This window comes from Bactrocera neohumeralis, unplaced genomic scaffold, assembly GCF_024586455.1.
Source record: "Bactrocera neohumeralis isolate Rockhampton unplaced genomic scaffold, APGP_CSIRO_Bneo_wtdbg2-racon-allhic-juicebox.fasta_v2 cluster11, whole genome shotgun sequence".
Taxonomy (NCBI): Eukaryota; Metazoa; Arthropoda; class Insecta; order Diptera; family Tephritidae; genus Bactrocera; species Bactrocera neohumeralis.
This window is the reverse complement of record NW_026089624.1, coordinates 17,764,997-17,780,968: the sequence shown is the minus strand read 5'-3', so window position 1 is coordinate 17,780,968 and position 15,972 is coordinate 17,764,997. Positions and strand designations below refer to the sequence as shown.

The window sequence follows — 15,972 nt, the reverse complement described above, 5'->3', positions numbered from 1 at the left end:
TTGGCATCTATACAGCTGAATATAAAGCGCAGAATAATTATTTCCAATAGCTCCTACTTTAGGATAGGTAGACAATTGGAAGCATATCTCTTTCTTAACGAACATGCACTCTATAAATCCGTTATCATTCCCGTCCTAATAAACGGCGCAAAACACAAACGATGCCGACCCGAGATGAGAAAACCTTGAAAACATACGAGATAATTGTTCTTCGCAAGATCATTAAAGCCGTCCCCTGGTCTTTTCAACGGAGTGGAGGTCTTCCTCTTCCTCTGCTTCCCCGGTGGGTACTGCGTCGAATACTTTCTGAGCTGGTTTTCGTCCATTCAGACGACATGACCTTGCCAGCATAGCCGCTGTCTTTTTTAATTCGCTGAACTATGTCAATGTCGTCGTATATCTCCATACAGCTCATCGTTCCATCGAATGCGATATTCGCCGTGGCCAACGCGCAAAGGACCATAAATCTTTCGCAGAACCTTTTCTCGAAAACTCGCAACTTCGACTCATAAGTTGTTGTCATCGTTCATGCCTCTGCACCATATAGCAGGACGACAACAATGAGTGACTTATAGAGTTTGGTTTTTGTTCGTCGAGAGAGGACTTTACTTCTCATTAGACTATTCAGTCTGAGGTATCACCTGTTCGCAAGAGCTATTCTGCGCTAGATTTCGAGGCTGAAATTATTGTTGGTGTTTATACTGGTTCCAAGATAGACGAAATTATCTAAGACTTCAAAGTTATGACTGTCAACAGTGACGTGCGCGCCAAACCACGAGTGCGACGACTGTTTGATTGATCACAGGAGATATCTGGTCTTGCCCTCGTTCACTGCTAGACCCATTTGCTTTGCTTCCTTGTCCAATCTGGAGGTGTTGAGGCCAATGATATCAATATCATAGGCATACGCCAGCAGCAACTCTTTTAAAATATTGTGCCTGTTCAATTAAGTTCTGCAGCTCGAATGTTTTTCTCCAACAGCAATATAATGAAACCACTAACTGTATAAGCATGCAATTCGTTTGGAAGTTGATGATCCAGTGAAAAGACCCTTCGATTCCAGACCCATGGGTGGACAACAAAAGATCTCACACATCCAATGGAGGGAACAAGTACATTGTGACCAGTCTTGCTTTAGGATGTACAACTGGAGTAACCTCGACCCAGAACGACTCATGGTTGTAGTGCATAAGAAGAAGAAGCTAATTATTTAGTGTTAGAGTTGATAGTTGAACTAGTACGGTTCTTATTTAGACCTTAATGAAGCTAATGAAAAAGAAGATTAAGATATTTCATTATTTACGTTGAAAGCCCGTTTAGTGTTTATATTATATTATTAGTTTGCTAACCGAAAATTTCCCCGTTAACCTTGCCGATATATGGATTTAATTATTTTAGCAACATATGATCTAATTGTTCTTTGGCTGTTATTAATATGGCTGCATTGCAGTTATTGGTCAATCTAGATTGTCTAATAGATGAAGAGGTAGATTTCAATTTATGTAGTGCATGTGGGATCCCTACAAAAAGCTGTATATCGAAATTCTTTTCGTACAAAATTCTGAAAACTAACGTCGCGAAATTCTGTAGTATTTACAAAGTTCTGTAAAAGCGAAATTCCGCACTGACAAAATTCTGTATTAAAAAAATTCTGTATTGATAAAATTCTGTATTGAAAAAATGGTGTATTGACTGTTTTTTATTTGATAATTTCATGTGCCAAGTGAGTTGCTATTAAATAGTCGTAAATCTTATCAATAAAAACAATTAGTATTTAAGAAACGCAAAAGATTTATAAACTCCAATATTAACTTAAGCCATATTTATACAAGGAAAAATAAATGAGAATTTTAAGTCCAAAATAACAATACAACAAACAAAAGACTTCAATATTAATTCAAACGATAAGTACATATGTATGCAAAAAATAAGAAATGAGTATTTCAAGTACGAAAAAGTAGTACATATATAATTAGATTAAAAACAAATATTTTTTGCTATTTTTTTCAAAAAAGATACTTTTCCAAGAAGTTTTTCCAGTCTACACTAACAGCTATATTACCATTGCAGCGTAGTGATCATCAGCTTTGTTGTACTTACTCACGGTGTACTAACTAGTTTAGGGACATCACTGCATTGAAATTTTGTTTAGAATTACATTTATTTATTTCATTTCATTTATTTACAGAATTACGTAAATACAGAATAACCTACCTGGTTTTGCTTGTATTTCTCTTTATCTCTGTTTTGCTTTTTACTTCTTTTTAATTTAAAAGTGCGCACTTTTTTATAAAATTCTTTGTATTTCTTATCATTTATTTACAGAATTAAGTAAATACAGAATTTTGTCAATACAGAATTTCGTCAGTACAGAATATTTTTTACAAAATTTTGAAATACATAATTTTAGATACAGAATTTTTAAATACAGAATTTCGCATACAGGATTTTGTAAACAGAATATTGTATAGTACAGCATTTCGTACCCAACCCAGTGCATGTATATATAAAGTGGGCCACAATTTTCTCCTATGGACCGATTTTATCCATTTTGGACTTTAAATAAACTTGAGCTTTTTGAATTTAAAACTTAAATGAATAAAAGAAAGTCGTGTTAGTGACACCATTTATAACTCACGAACGGCTGAACCGATTTGGCTGAAAATTGGTGGGAAGGTAGCTTAGAACCAGGGTAAGGACAAAGAATCTTTTTGTCCCTTTATATTAGAATTCAATACAATTCATAAATACAACAAGTAAGAAAGGACTAAGTTCGGGTGCAATCGACATATTTTACTCTTGCAACTTACAAGAATCAAAGCCATAAAAATACTTTATGGTGTAAAACGTCAACCTCAGGATCGAAATCCAAGCATTTTTATAAATACATATGCTACGTAAAACTCTTATACTGACACACACATAGTATATGTAAGGTTTGTTGTAAAAACGAAAACCATTATAAGTAATATATGGCAGTTGAGGTAGTATCGAGCTGATTTTTATCTATTTTTCCCAATACAACATACTAAAAAACTAAACTAGAGCAAAGTCAGCCGGATGTTCGAAAATCCTGATAAGAGTTATATTGGGATTAAGTCAAGTTTTACGCTCTTATGTATCTATTATAGGTACAAAGATATACTGATATGAGTAAAACCTGTTCAGTAATTTTCATTGAGATAACTCAAATATTGGCCGATATAAGCAGTCTAAAGTCATCATTCATTTTTAACATACAGACATACCATTGTCAGAGGAGTACTATCCCTGAATTTCAGCTCACTCATAACATATAATTGACTTATTTTCGATCAAAAATCAACTATAGGTACCGGGATATAAACATTCGGTACCTAGGGGTTTGAACAGATTTTGTTGGATTTGAACATTTTCGATCATAAGGTGGCATACACTTAAGACATTATTCGTGCAAAGTTTAATCCCGTTATATTAATTTCTTCTTGATTTGTGTACTGGAAAGTAAAAAAATGGAGTAGAATTAAAAATTGTGCTATGTGCGGATTTCGCTCATTTTCATAACGTGTCTAAGAAATATAAAAAAATACCACATACCAAATTTTGTGCAAATCGGGCAGTCGGGTCCCGAGATATGGGATTTCACCAAAAAGTAGGCGCTGCAACGCCCATCATCCAATTTATACCCCGAGTCCTATAAAGCCTTGTCATACTATCCGACAGCGGCAAGTTTTTGCGTCTCTGGTGCATTTAGTTATTGATTTATCGCGCTTTTAGTAGTTTTAAACAATACCGTTATACGGGGAGTGAACGGGGTTTTCATCCGATTTCGTCCATTATCACACTATAGGTAGGAGTTCTTGTAATATTGTGCTGAACGAATATATGCACGTTAAACTTAGTAAAGGGCGGGGCCGCGCCCACTTTTTCAAAACTTTTTCCCGCAGATGCCCCTGGGTACTACGATTCCCTGTGCCAAATATGAATTTTATATCTAAATTTACTGCTTAGTTATGGCACGTCATAGGTTTTCGGTTAATGGCGATTTGTGGGTGTGGCATCCTCCATGGGCGTGGTCCATCTCGATTAGTTTTAGGTGATAAGTACAGCCGTTAGTTGAACAAAACTATAATACTCTGTAGCAACTGGTTGCAAGAGTATAAAAATTACATCTCAAATCATAAGCATTTGTTCAAAATTCATGTTTGTAGGAATCATTTGAATATTATTATTTATATAAACGAAAGTCTTGTTAGTTACACCATTTATACTCAAGAACGGAACCAGGGTAAGGACATATAATAGTTTTTATCTCTTTATGTTAAAATTCATTACAATTCATAAATACAGTACAAATACAAAATACAAATAGAATTTATTTCAAATCATAAGAATTTGTTAAAAATTCATGTTTGTAAGAATCATTTGAATATTTTATTATTAAAAAAACAATTACAATAAAAAAAAATAAATTTATATGTAAAAGACCCGGCGAACTCTGTTTTGCGTTAGATTAAACAAATAAGAAGGTTTTAGATTTTATTAAGTCGTTTCTAGGAAATAAAAATTAAATTATTTAAGTTTTTGATGATTCTTTATTGTTCATATATTCTAATGCTATATCTCATTTACAAATACCTCCATACATAGTTGTCAAATTTGTATATACATATATCTTTTAAAGGTGGGGGCTGACAAGAAAACATATAGATGGTATTAGTAGTACCATCTATGTTTCAGCCACAGTAAAGCGTAGACTGGTCCTCTAGTGTTTTAATAAATTCGTCATAATAATTATTAAAATAAGTAACTAATGTTGCATATAAGGAAAAAAATCTATATTCTGCACAATAAATAATAATTTTTTCGTTATCATTCACACAAAGGAGGCATTCCATTAGAAATTCAGACACAAAAATCGTATTCTCTTTAGCATAGCTTTAAATTAATTAAATTTTTGAAAAATCATGTACGGTATTTAAGTCAGCTAGATTTAGTGCAATTTCGTTCCATAATAAATTTTTAAATACTTTTGTATTTTGGTAACCTTTTAGATGCGTGAAGACTTTAACAAGAATGCTGTCACTGATATTCGTGAGGAAACTTGCCCTCACGATGTTGCAACGTTGATAAAGGAATTCTTGCGCGATCTCCCAGAGCCGTTGTTGTGCAGCGGTCTGTATAAAGCATTTTTAGAAACTCAAAGTAATTTACAATCTGCGTTGCACTCATAGTATGCTTCAGTTATTAATCTTATTGTATACATATAGGAATACGTAACCGTCGCTTACAGTTAGAAGCAATATCCCATTTAGTCAAACTGCTTCCAGCGGCTCATCGTGATACCCTCTATGTCTTATTTAAGTTTTTAGCAAGGGTTGCGTCCTGCTCCGACGACGTTATTGGTCACGATGGTAATGTACAAGTCTGCGGTAACAAAATGGATAGCAACAATCTAGCAACTGTTTTTGCACCTAACATTCTGCGTACAAATTTATCAAACACCTCTTCGTCAGATGTGACGTGTGGAAACAGCATTGAACAAGAGTCTATGAATGATGCTATAAATGTAGTAAGGTAGGCTTTTATTTAGAAAATTTACCTAGCAGTGCTTGCAACTGAAAGTATAAAATATGCTTTTAGAATTATGATTGATCATTATGAAGAAATCTTCAAGGTGCCGGCCGAACTAATTGATATTGTATACTCCCATATGCTGGACGCGTGTCCGGAGAAGCTTTATAGTATATGCGAGCAACGCATACAGAGTATAAGGTAAAACACTTGAACAATAAAGATTCGGAACTATATATTTGAGTCAAGGTTATTTATCCACGCAATTTGGTAAACAAATATTCTGAATGATGGCACAAATCCGTGTCTTTCTATATGAATTACAGAACAAAGCAGTGTACTTTACTGACGTAATGCTAGGTGTTTGCAAAACTTTATTTCAAAAAATGTTGCGAAAGAACTTTGTAATACTGTTTGATATCTTATCAACTTACTTATGTTATAGGTCGTCGATTCACTCAGGATCATTACTATATTTTGCTTAATGTACGGGATATTGGTATTAAAATCGACACAATAAACTCAAATGAGATAGACTGACGTATTCGGCACAGGGACTGCCAGAATACTGATAAATTTTATACATAATAGTCGTATATGTCATCTGGGGTAATTTCTTTATCAATTACGAAAGTTTTCGGCATAGAACTATAAGATCCTTTATTATAATTTTGTTGTTAATTTTGCTAAGATACTCTAAATATTGGCAGATATATGTATGCGGAATAAAAGCAACCGGAAGTTTAAAATCCTTTTATTCGGTATATGGAAACATTACCCCTAGTTTCCATATACGGAATAAAAGGATTTTAAATTTGTTCCGATTTTATCCATTGAAGGCATAAAGATACGCTGTTTTTAGAAAAACATGTCTTCTCAGTTTCATTAAGATAACTCATATATTGACTGATATATGCGGTATAAAGGTAAATAATTAGCAATAGGCGCTGGCGTCCACGTACTTGGTGATGCCACACCATTTGAGCAAGGTTTAATTCTATAGTAACATATACCATCTGGTGCTGTGTTTGTACTATATATTAGAAAGTGCAAGAATCAAATAGTTGTAATCCGTTTTCGAATCTTTTCATAATATGGGAATATCAGTATAATGTTATGAGCTGAATTTGGGTAAAATTGGGGGATTAGATCCTGAGATATGTGATATCACTAAATGGTTGGTTATGACATAGTTAAAGTCCGATTTGGCTATCGGCTTCTATAAGGTCCTCATTTACAGTATAAAATTTAATGCTGATGCATTTATTTATTGATTTATCGGAATTTTAGAGGTTTTTAACAAAATTGAGATTTGATGAGTTGGCGGGGTTATAATCCGATTTTATCGGTTTTCAAACTGTCGGAGAGAATAATAAATACATTTACTTTGTGCAATTTTTGTTGATTTGCCCGTATGCACCACTAACCATCTCCTGGTGGTCTAAATATTACAGCTTGACGGACCTGTCTCGTCGTCATGATCATTTATATATATATATATAACCCTATATTTATATCGATTATTTTTAGGTGATACAAACAACTGCTAGGTGAGCAAATCTGTAATACTTTGTAGCTACATGTTGCGAGAGTAAAAAATATGATCAAAGCTATGTGGAATGAATAAATTAATGAAAATTGCCTTAAACTCTGGTTTAAATTCATACCTTAACAAAAAGTCGAGACTGTTAGGAATGGTAGCTTTTATACGGAATACTAAGCATGTTTGCAACATATATTTATATTTTGCTTAGTTATATACTGTTTTGTAAAATACAATACCTATGAAACGTAAAATATGTATGTAAGTAAGGCGTTATATACTTGTTTATAAAACATTTTTGTTCAGGTGTTTTTTTGTATACCTAGGTTTACATTTTCACTAAACCGTCTGCGAAATGAGTGTGAGTTTTTTGCGTCAAATTGTTTGGAAATTTGAGAGAAATATGTATTTTGCTTACGATATAATAAAATAAGTCTATAGGCCGTACTTGTATATTACCACACTGTAGAGCGGCAAAGTAATTCGACGGGAAATCATTTTACTATATTTGCTATTAAAATCAGATTCCACCGAACAACGTTGACCCCAAGCAAAAGATAGTGACTCAAAGCTTGTTGTTTTTCACTCATCACACTCAGGTGAAACAAATAAGCGGCGATGCTCTTTTATAACCATTTAACGTGTTTACCATTTTTAAGTGATATTTAAGGTTAAGAAGTTGTAAATGGGCTTTGTTTTCAGAGAGTATTGTCGCTGTTCAATGTAAAAAAATAAAGTTGAGCAATTCCCTTGCATTTGCTTTAACTGATCTTAACATTTACCCCCCTTTTGATGCCGACCATGGCAAACGAAATAAGGACTACGAATTGAGGACCTGGAATGTCCGTCCGTTGACGTCCTCACGAAAGTAAAGGCTGACATCACCGCCGTCCAAGAAATGCGATTTACGGGACAAGGACAAAGACGAGTAGGTACTTGTGGCATTTAAAACAGTGGCTATATAAAGGAGCGCAATTTTGGTGTTGGATTCGTGGTGGGAGAGAGACTCCGTCGCCGAGTACTATCATTCACCCCGGCCACAATCCGCATCAAAGCGAGGTTCTTCAACATATCTCTGACGAAAACGACGGACGATATGACCAAAGATGCCTTCTATGAGCGCTTGGAGCACGCTTATGAGAGCTGCCCCCGCCACGATGTCAAAATCGTGCTTGGCGACTTTAACGTCAGAGTGGGCAAAGAAGGTATCTTTTGCACTACGGTCGGTAAATTCAGACTTCACAATGAAACATTCCCAAATGGGTTGAGGCTGGTTGACTTCGCCGGGACCCGAAATATGGTTTTCTGTGGAACTAGATTCTAGCACAAGAAGATACATCAAGCTACCTGGCTGTCTCCGGATCGAAAAGCCACCAACCAGTTCGATCATATTGTGATAGACGAAAGACAAGTCTCCAGTGTTCTAGACGTACGTACCCTCCGAGGTCCTAACATCGACTCGGACCATTATCTTGTTGCAACCAAGATTCGCACCCGCCTCTGTGCAGCAAAAAGCGCACGTCAACAAACACAATAAAGTTTCGACGTCGAGAAGCTGCAACCACAACAGACAGCAGAAAGATTTTCTACTCGGCTTGCACTCCTGCTCTCTGAGAGCACTCGTCAACAACTCGGTATAAGGGAACTGTTGGACGGCATTTCAAACTCCTTACGTACAGCTGCAACGGAAACCATTGGTTTTCGGAAAGTGCAAAAGAACAGCTGGTACGACGAGGAGTGTCGTGTCGCAGCGGAGAGAAATAGACTGCCTACCTCGCAACGTTACGATCGACCACAACACATGCGGGATGGGACAGATACCGAGAGTTGAAGAGGGAAGCGAGACGCATTTGCAGACAGACAAGGAAAGAGACCGAAATGCGTGAGTACGAAGAGCTTGATAAGCTGGTCGACAAGGGTAATGCTCGAAAATTCTACGAAAAAACTCGGCGGCTTACAGAAGGTTTCAAAACCGGAGCGTACTCTTGTAGAACCCCCAAAGGTGATCTAGTCACCAATGCCTAGAACATACTTAGATTATGGAGGGAACACTTCTCCAGCCTGCTGAATGGCAGTGAACGTACAATGCCCGACCATGAAGAAGTTCGAATAGCAATTACCCGCCTGAAGAACAACAAAGCGTCGGGGGCCAATGGTAAAATATGGTCGGACGAAAACAGGCCCACCGATTGGAATTTAAGTGTGCTCTGCCCAATCCATAAAAAGGGAGACCCCACAATCTGCGCCAACTACCGTGGGATAAGCCCCTCTATATCGCATATAAAGTGCTATCGAGCGTATTGTGTGAAAGATTAAAGCCCACCGTCAACAAACTGATTGGACCTTATCAGTGTGGCTTTAGACTTGGAGAATCCATAACCGACCAGATATTCACCATGCGCCAAATTTTGGAAAAGACCCGTGAAGGGAGAGTCGACACACCCCACCTCTTCGTCGATTTCAAAGCTGTTTTCGACAGCACGAAAAGTAGCTGCCTTTATGCCGCGATGTCTGAATTTGGTATCCCCGCAAAACTAATATGGCTGTGTAAACTTACGTTGAGCAACACGAAAAGCTCCGTCAGGATCGGGAAGGACCCCTCCGATTCTTTCGATACCAAACGAGGTTTCAGTCAAGGCGACTCCTTATTGTGCGACTTTTTCAACCTGCTGCTGGAGAAAATAATTCGAGTTGTAGATAATTTCGTCTATCTTGGAATCAGCGTAAACACCACCAACAACGTCAGCCTGGAAATCCAACGCAGGATAACTCTTGCCAATAGGTGCTAGTTCGGACTGAGTAGGCAATTGAGAAGCAAAGTCCTCTCTCGACGAACGAAAACTAAACTCTATAAGTCACTCATAATTCCTGTCCTGCTATGTGGTGCAGAGTCTTGGACGATGACAACAACTGATGGGTCGACGTTGCGAGTTTTTGAGAGAAAAGTTCTACGAAAGATTTATGGCGAATATCGCATTCGATTGAACGATGAGCTGTATGAGATATATGACGACATTTACATAGTTCAGCGAATTAGAAGACAGCGGCTACGCTGGCTAGGTCATATTGTCCGAATGGACGAAAACACTCCAGCTCTGAAAGTATTCGACGCAGTACCCACCGGGGGAAGCAGAGGAAGAGGAAGACCTCCACTCCGTTGGAAGGACCAGGTGGAGAAAGACCTGGCTACGCTTGGAATATCCAATTGTCGCCACGTAGCGAAAAGAAGAAACGACTGGCGCGCTGTTGTTAACTCGGCTATAATCGCGTAAGTGGTGTCTACGCCATTTAAGAAGAAGAAGATCTTAACATTTGCATTTTCTTAATCCTTAAAATGTTGTAATTATAACATGACTAGATTTATTCTGTATATACATACAGGCGCGGACTCGTCCTTTAGTGTTTGAAATATCGATCTGAAATTTTGCACACGTTTTTCCCCAAAAATTAGCACATTTGTGGCATCTGGCCATTTCGGATCACTATAGCATATAGCTACCATACAAACTGAACGATCAAAATTCAGTTCCTTTATGGAATTGTGTTTTGTTTTAATTGTGAAGGGGTTTATTCCTTCGGTGAAATCGAACGTTTTTGAGTATTTTAAAATTCGTTTCCTGTGTTTTTTGTATGCATGTAGGTTTCATAACCTTATGGACGTGTCTTAAGTTCATATTGTAATATTTAATTTACAATATATTGTGTACAAATACTTCAAATATTTTTCGATGACGTGATGTTCATTGTTTAGTGAGAAGAAATTTTTTTATGTAAATATCGTAACTAATTTTTGAGTCCCACAACTAACTTAATCTTTGTTTTGTACTTTTGCTTATAATAGTAATATAGGCAATTCTTGGTCTTCGTTAAACAATAGTGAGCAAAGCTTATCACCAATGACCACAACTTCTGCTTCCAATGTATCTTCCTCTATTGTCGGCAGTGTGGTAGGTGTTTGTCCAAGTACGTTGCCATCCTTGAATACAATTGCGAAACGTCTGTACACACGTGAGTCTGTCATGCATGACAATGATGCATGTCGTTTGACAGAAGCAGCAACAAATGGGTCGGATGATGGAAAACGGTAATCTCATGTTGATTTTATTCTTCATTTAAATTTATTATTTGTGTTGTTAACTTTAATATTTTTATAGGAGCTCGAATATGCATTCAGGTCGTCACTCTATGACACAAAAGTTACGGCAAAATGGTCGTAAGGGTAATATTACAAACTCTGACATGGTGGAGCGACGACAATCTTCACCAAATATATTAGGTAAAGCAGCTATTTTATCAGCAAGCTTACAAATTCAAGTACCTGGTGCCCAGGCAGGTCATTTAAAATTAACAGGCACCACACCGCAAAAAAAAACAAAATCAATACTGAACGAAAAAATAGCGTATGATTTGGATGACATTACTACGGGTGTATCGAATTCTTTGTCCTCGCATCGAATGGACCATTTCGATTATTCAGATATTTCGTATCTTGAAAAAGCAACAAAAAACCAAGAAATGAAACATGTACATCAATGTAAGTAGGTGCATGTAAATTTATAAGATGTTAAATTATTTATCATATTTGTACTATTTATTTGAAGGTATGTCTCCGAGCCGTACTTTAATGTCAAAAATATTCTTCTCCTTTTAAGTCAGTAATGAGTCGAAACAGAAATTGCGAATAGTATGAATTTAAATGTTTAATGAAAAACTTTATGGATTTCGTAGAATTCTTAGATATCTACATACAAGGCTTTTATAATGTCAGCTTTTTACGAACATTCAGAATATAAGTATTATCGCGAGCACCGTCTCTTAATATGACACCTTACACTTTGATACCCTCGGTGTGTTTTCAATAACCTCAATTTTGATAAGCAAATATTTTGGAGGCTACATACGAATAAAATACATTTATTTAAAATACATTTTTTACTTATGACTCACTCTCCCGAAAAAACATTTAATTTTTTTATTTATTCTGGTTTCTCTTTTTGTAAATATTCAAGATATTCCAATCGCCGGATCATTGTCCATTTCAACCAAAATTGAAAGATCCACAAATGATTATCGACCAGTTCAGATAGTGCAGGAACGAAAACAGCATCAAATTCATAATAATCGACCAAACTATTTACGACTGCAGTCTACAACACAAGCATTACTAACAGCTCCGACTCAATACGCCTCTGTCGAACCGGAAGAGTCCCTTAAACAATCAATCGGTGATATTTCGAACCCGAATACATACGATTCATTACTTAGAAGGAACACAGAAAATCTTGTACATAAATCACCAGCGAGCATTTCCAATTTTGGCGGCGTGATACTGCGGTCGAAAACCGCTGATTTTGAGAATGTGTACACTAATAAACAGCATCAACAGAAGCAGCTCCAATCGCAAGAAATGGAACGATCGCCTATTCAAGATGCAACAGTTTCCTTAACAACAACAAGTAACGCGAATCTTTATAAACGACAGGAACTAATAAAGAGTGCCAAATATGGCAGCGAAAAAAAATAGACATAGTAGTGTTGAGATTGAAACCTTGAAATCTGTTGAAAGGTATGCATCAAGAGAATTGTGTACCCTATTGATAATTACTCTCCTATTAGAATGATTCTAAATAACCGTGAAGAAATTTCACTACTCAGGAAATATAGTATTAAGAGGTTACATGGTTTTCCTCGAGCCAAAAACGGCCTAGTTTCAATGTTATTTTCGAACTTTTTATTATTCCAAAGATTCGTTGTGTTGACAGCAGAACTTCTTACAGGACCATCAAAAGTAAAAAGAAAAAAATTATTGTTTTAACTAAGACCATAAACTTGGTATTAGGCGAAGGAAACACAAAAAAATGCCGTTTATAAAAAAAATCTAAATTCTGGGAAAATTTCGACTTTTTTTATAAATACTTGTAATAGGGCAACAAAAAAATCCTTCATTCAAGACCTTCTAATATACATATGTCTCCAAGATCTGTGTTTAATTTCATTCTTATTGAGTAGTTCGCCAGAAAGCGACTTTGAAAACACAGTTTCGAGAAAAACGCATTTAAAGTTGTAAGTGACTATACAGCTGATATCGAGCAAAGAGGAGAAAACTTTAAATCAATAATTAGGAAAATATTCTAGAGACTTTATTGAATTAAACAAGAGAATTTTTTGAAGCCGTGAAAACTAGCAATGGAAACCATAGTAACCTCCGAAATGTTAAGACTTTCTTATTCCTTTCCTCTTAAGGCAGCAATAAAAATCCTCTTACACTGGGACCAAAAAACAATATGAGTTCGCCGCAAACTTTTGAATGCTTGCAGCAGTTAAATAATACCTATGTTATTACGTGTATTGCCTTTTAAATTTCGGTATTAGGGAACAAAACAAATATTAATCATAGAAAATCGCTTTATTGTTTTTTCAGAATATTCTTTATAAAAATCTATATACTCTTGCATTCGTTTGCATCAGTTTTCGAAGCACTTTTGCCACTCAGTTTGCAGTATTTCCAAAACATACACTTTAAAGTATTATCTTTTACTACGTAGTACATATTGTAGGGATATGTCTAGTTGTTCTAGAAAACAAGCAATCATTTGCCTGGAAGTGCTTCGTGTGTGAAAAACTTTAGTTGTGTTCGGCTCATCTTAAAACACCCATACAGTCGACTGCTCATTCGCGTAAGTCCACGATTCACGTATTTCGAAGCATCTCCATCGTGTTACTATTTTAACACTTCTCTCGACCAATAAACACGAGCGTTTTTTTGAACGATCGACAAATTGTGTGGGCTCCAACGTGAACAAATATTTTTATAGTTGTTAAGTGTTATTTTAACACTTCTCTCGACCAATAAACACGAGCGTTTTTTTGAACGATCGACAAATTGTGTGGGCTCCAACGTGAACAAATATTTTTATAGTCAAATGTCGGTGCAATATTGAATGTAGGCTAGTCCCACTAATGCCTATAGTTGCCTCTATCCCACGATAGCTCACATGACGATCTTGCAATATCACTTTGCGTACAAAATCAATAGTTTCCGGAACAGCAACTGATTTTGGACGACCTTCACAAAATTCGTCTTGGAGTGAACTGCGACCTCGATTGAATTCACCTTACCATTGATGAACCCTGGTCCTTGTGCATGAAAATGAGAGTGACTTAATTCCATTTTTGGGCTGAGATTAATATTTCAAGTTATTGTATACAACACAAATAGCGGTCGTATGTCAAAACGCTCTGAGTGTATATAACATCAAAAATATCAAACTTTACGATCAAGTTGTCAGTTGCCAGATTGCAACACTATGATTGCCAAATCCCGAAATATAAAAGGCACCTACCCATTGCTATCCTTTTGTTATCAATCGGAGCAAAATATATGGTAGTAGCTAGCTTTGCTTTATAACTACTTACGTCGTATCGCCTGCGGTAAATATGCGTAAAAATTGTTCTTTAAACATGTCCACACATAATACATATTTCCTGGTAAATAATTACGCTATTATGTTAAAGCATATATGTATATACATGTATGTATGTATTTTAGAAAATGTTAAGCTTAGTATCCCGCTCTTAAGTAATTGCTCAAGAAAAAAAATATGCATGTATGTGTGTAATAACATAAATATTTTCATTGCGATTTAAGAAATGTTGTTGATGATTGGTGAGTTTTATGCAACATTTCAAAATGAAATATACTTCATAATAATGATTTTAACCAATTTAGAATGAATTTAACGATTACTTTGAATTTCCTTCAAGAAACAATTGTTGATTAATTGTTTCTTCGCAAAACCAGGATTGCCAAATACGCATTTTATTGAAAAATGTATTTAAAATTAGTACTAAATTTCTTTAGAGCTGCATACTAGCACAAGATAATTTACCGCAGGAAATTTTCTTGACCATTTCTTAAGCGTTTTTATATGAAGTTTTTACATTTCTTGAGAGCTGGATACTAAGCTTTAGATATAAGAACAGATGATAAAACGCTGTTTCATTTTCCAAAATCCGACCAAGTTCTTGCTAGACATATCCGACAATAACTTACCCATGTCAGGAGAATGGATTGTCTAGTCTTATTAACAAAAAGTTATGTATACATACGACTATATGTACATATATATTTATGAACACCTTAAATACACACATATTATGTAACTTTAAGTTTTTTAATCACTGGACGTTGCTACAAAATATTTAAACGAAATAAGTGTACTTTGTTTGTACGTAACCTCGTTGTAAGTTTAGATAAGTAAAAGTAAACATAGATAAAGAAAAATTAATTTGAGACTATTTTTGATTAAAATAACTTCTTATTTTGCTAGTTTGTTGCACACATATACGACTCACTCGAAAAGTTCATATCTAACGAAATTTTATTTCCCTTCCTACAAATGTCACATTGAGCTAGTACATATGGTAGGTGTGTAGTATAGGCAAATATTAAATATAATAAAAAAAACTTGGATCATATATCAATAATGGGATAGGGTGTGGGGTGTGTATATAAAATTTCGAGTCCGTTTTGTAAAACCCAATTTGTATAAAACACTGTCCCAATTTTTTTAATAGCCGAACGATTTCCAACCGTTAGTTAGGGGCGTAATCCGGGATTGTAATTAAAACTTCAGACAAGAGAAAAAAAACTACAACTTATTCCAACCAGGCTGTAGAAATAGTTTTTGTATCATGCAGATTTCTAAATTCTTCAGACCAGCGTTTAACAAAACTAAATACACCTTTTGCTTTCAAATCATTTTATCAATATGAAGACTAAAATTATGTTTAAGTTCCACAGTAACTCTCAAATCACAAAGTTAAAAGCTTTCTCTAGTCTATAGTTTTACATAAAGAGGGGGTTATACAGTTCT

General features: G+C 35.6%; 1 protein-coding gene across 4 annotated transcripts in view; it reads left to right on the top strand.

The window, feature by feature from the left end:
- LOC126766094 (uncharacterized) overlaps positions 1–15,972 on the top strand; it is a 56,944-nt gene that overhangs the window by 30,528 nt on the left and 10,444 nt on the right. Inside the window, exons 8-13 of one of the 4 annotated variants that reach the window (XM_050483854.1) lie at positions 5,034–5,184; positions 5,250–5,556; positions 5,623–5,754; positions 10,938–11,180; positions 11,251–11,630; positions 12,106–15,384. In XM_050483854.1, coding sequence (XP_050339811.1) covers positions 5,034–5,184; positions 5,250–5,556; positions 5,623–5,754; positions 10,938–11,180; positions 11,251–11,630; positions 12,106–12,620 — 1,728 coding nt within the window. In that variant the 3' untranslated portion in view covers positions 12,621–15,384. Of the gene's footprint in view, positions 1–5,033; positions 5,185–5,249; positions 5,557–5,622; positions 5,755–10,937; positions 11,181–11,250; positions 11,631–11,697; positions 11,998–12,105; positions 15,385–15,972 lie in introns of those variants that run through there. The other 3 variants (XM_050483856.1, XM_050483858.1, XM_050483857.1) reach the window with 3 other exon arrangements.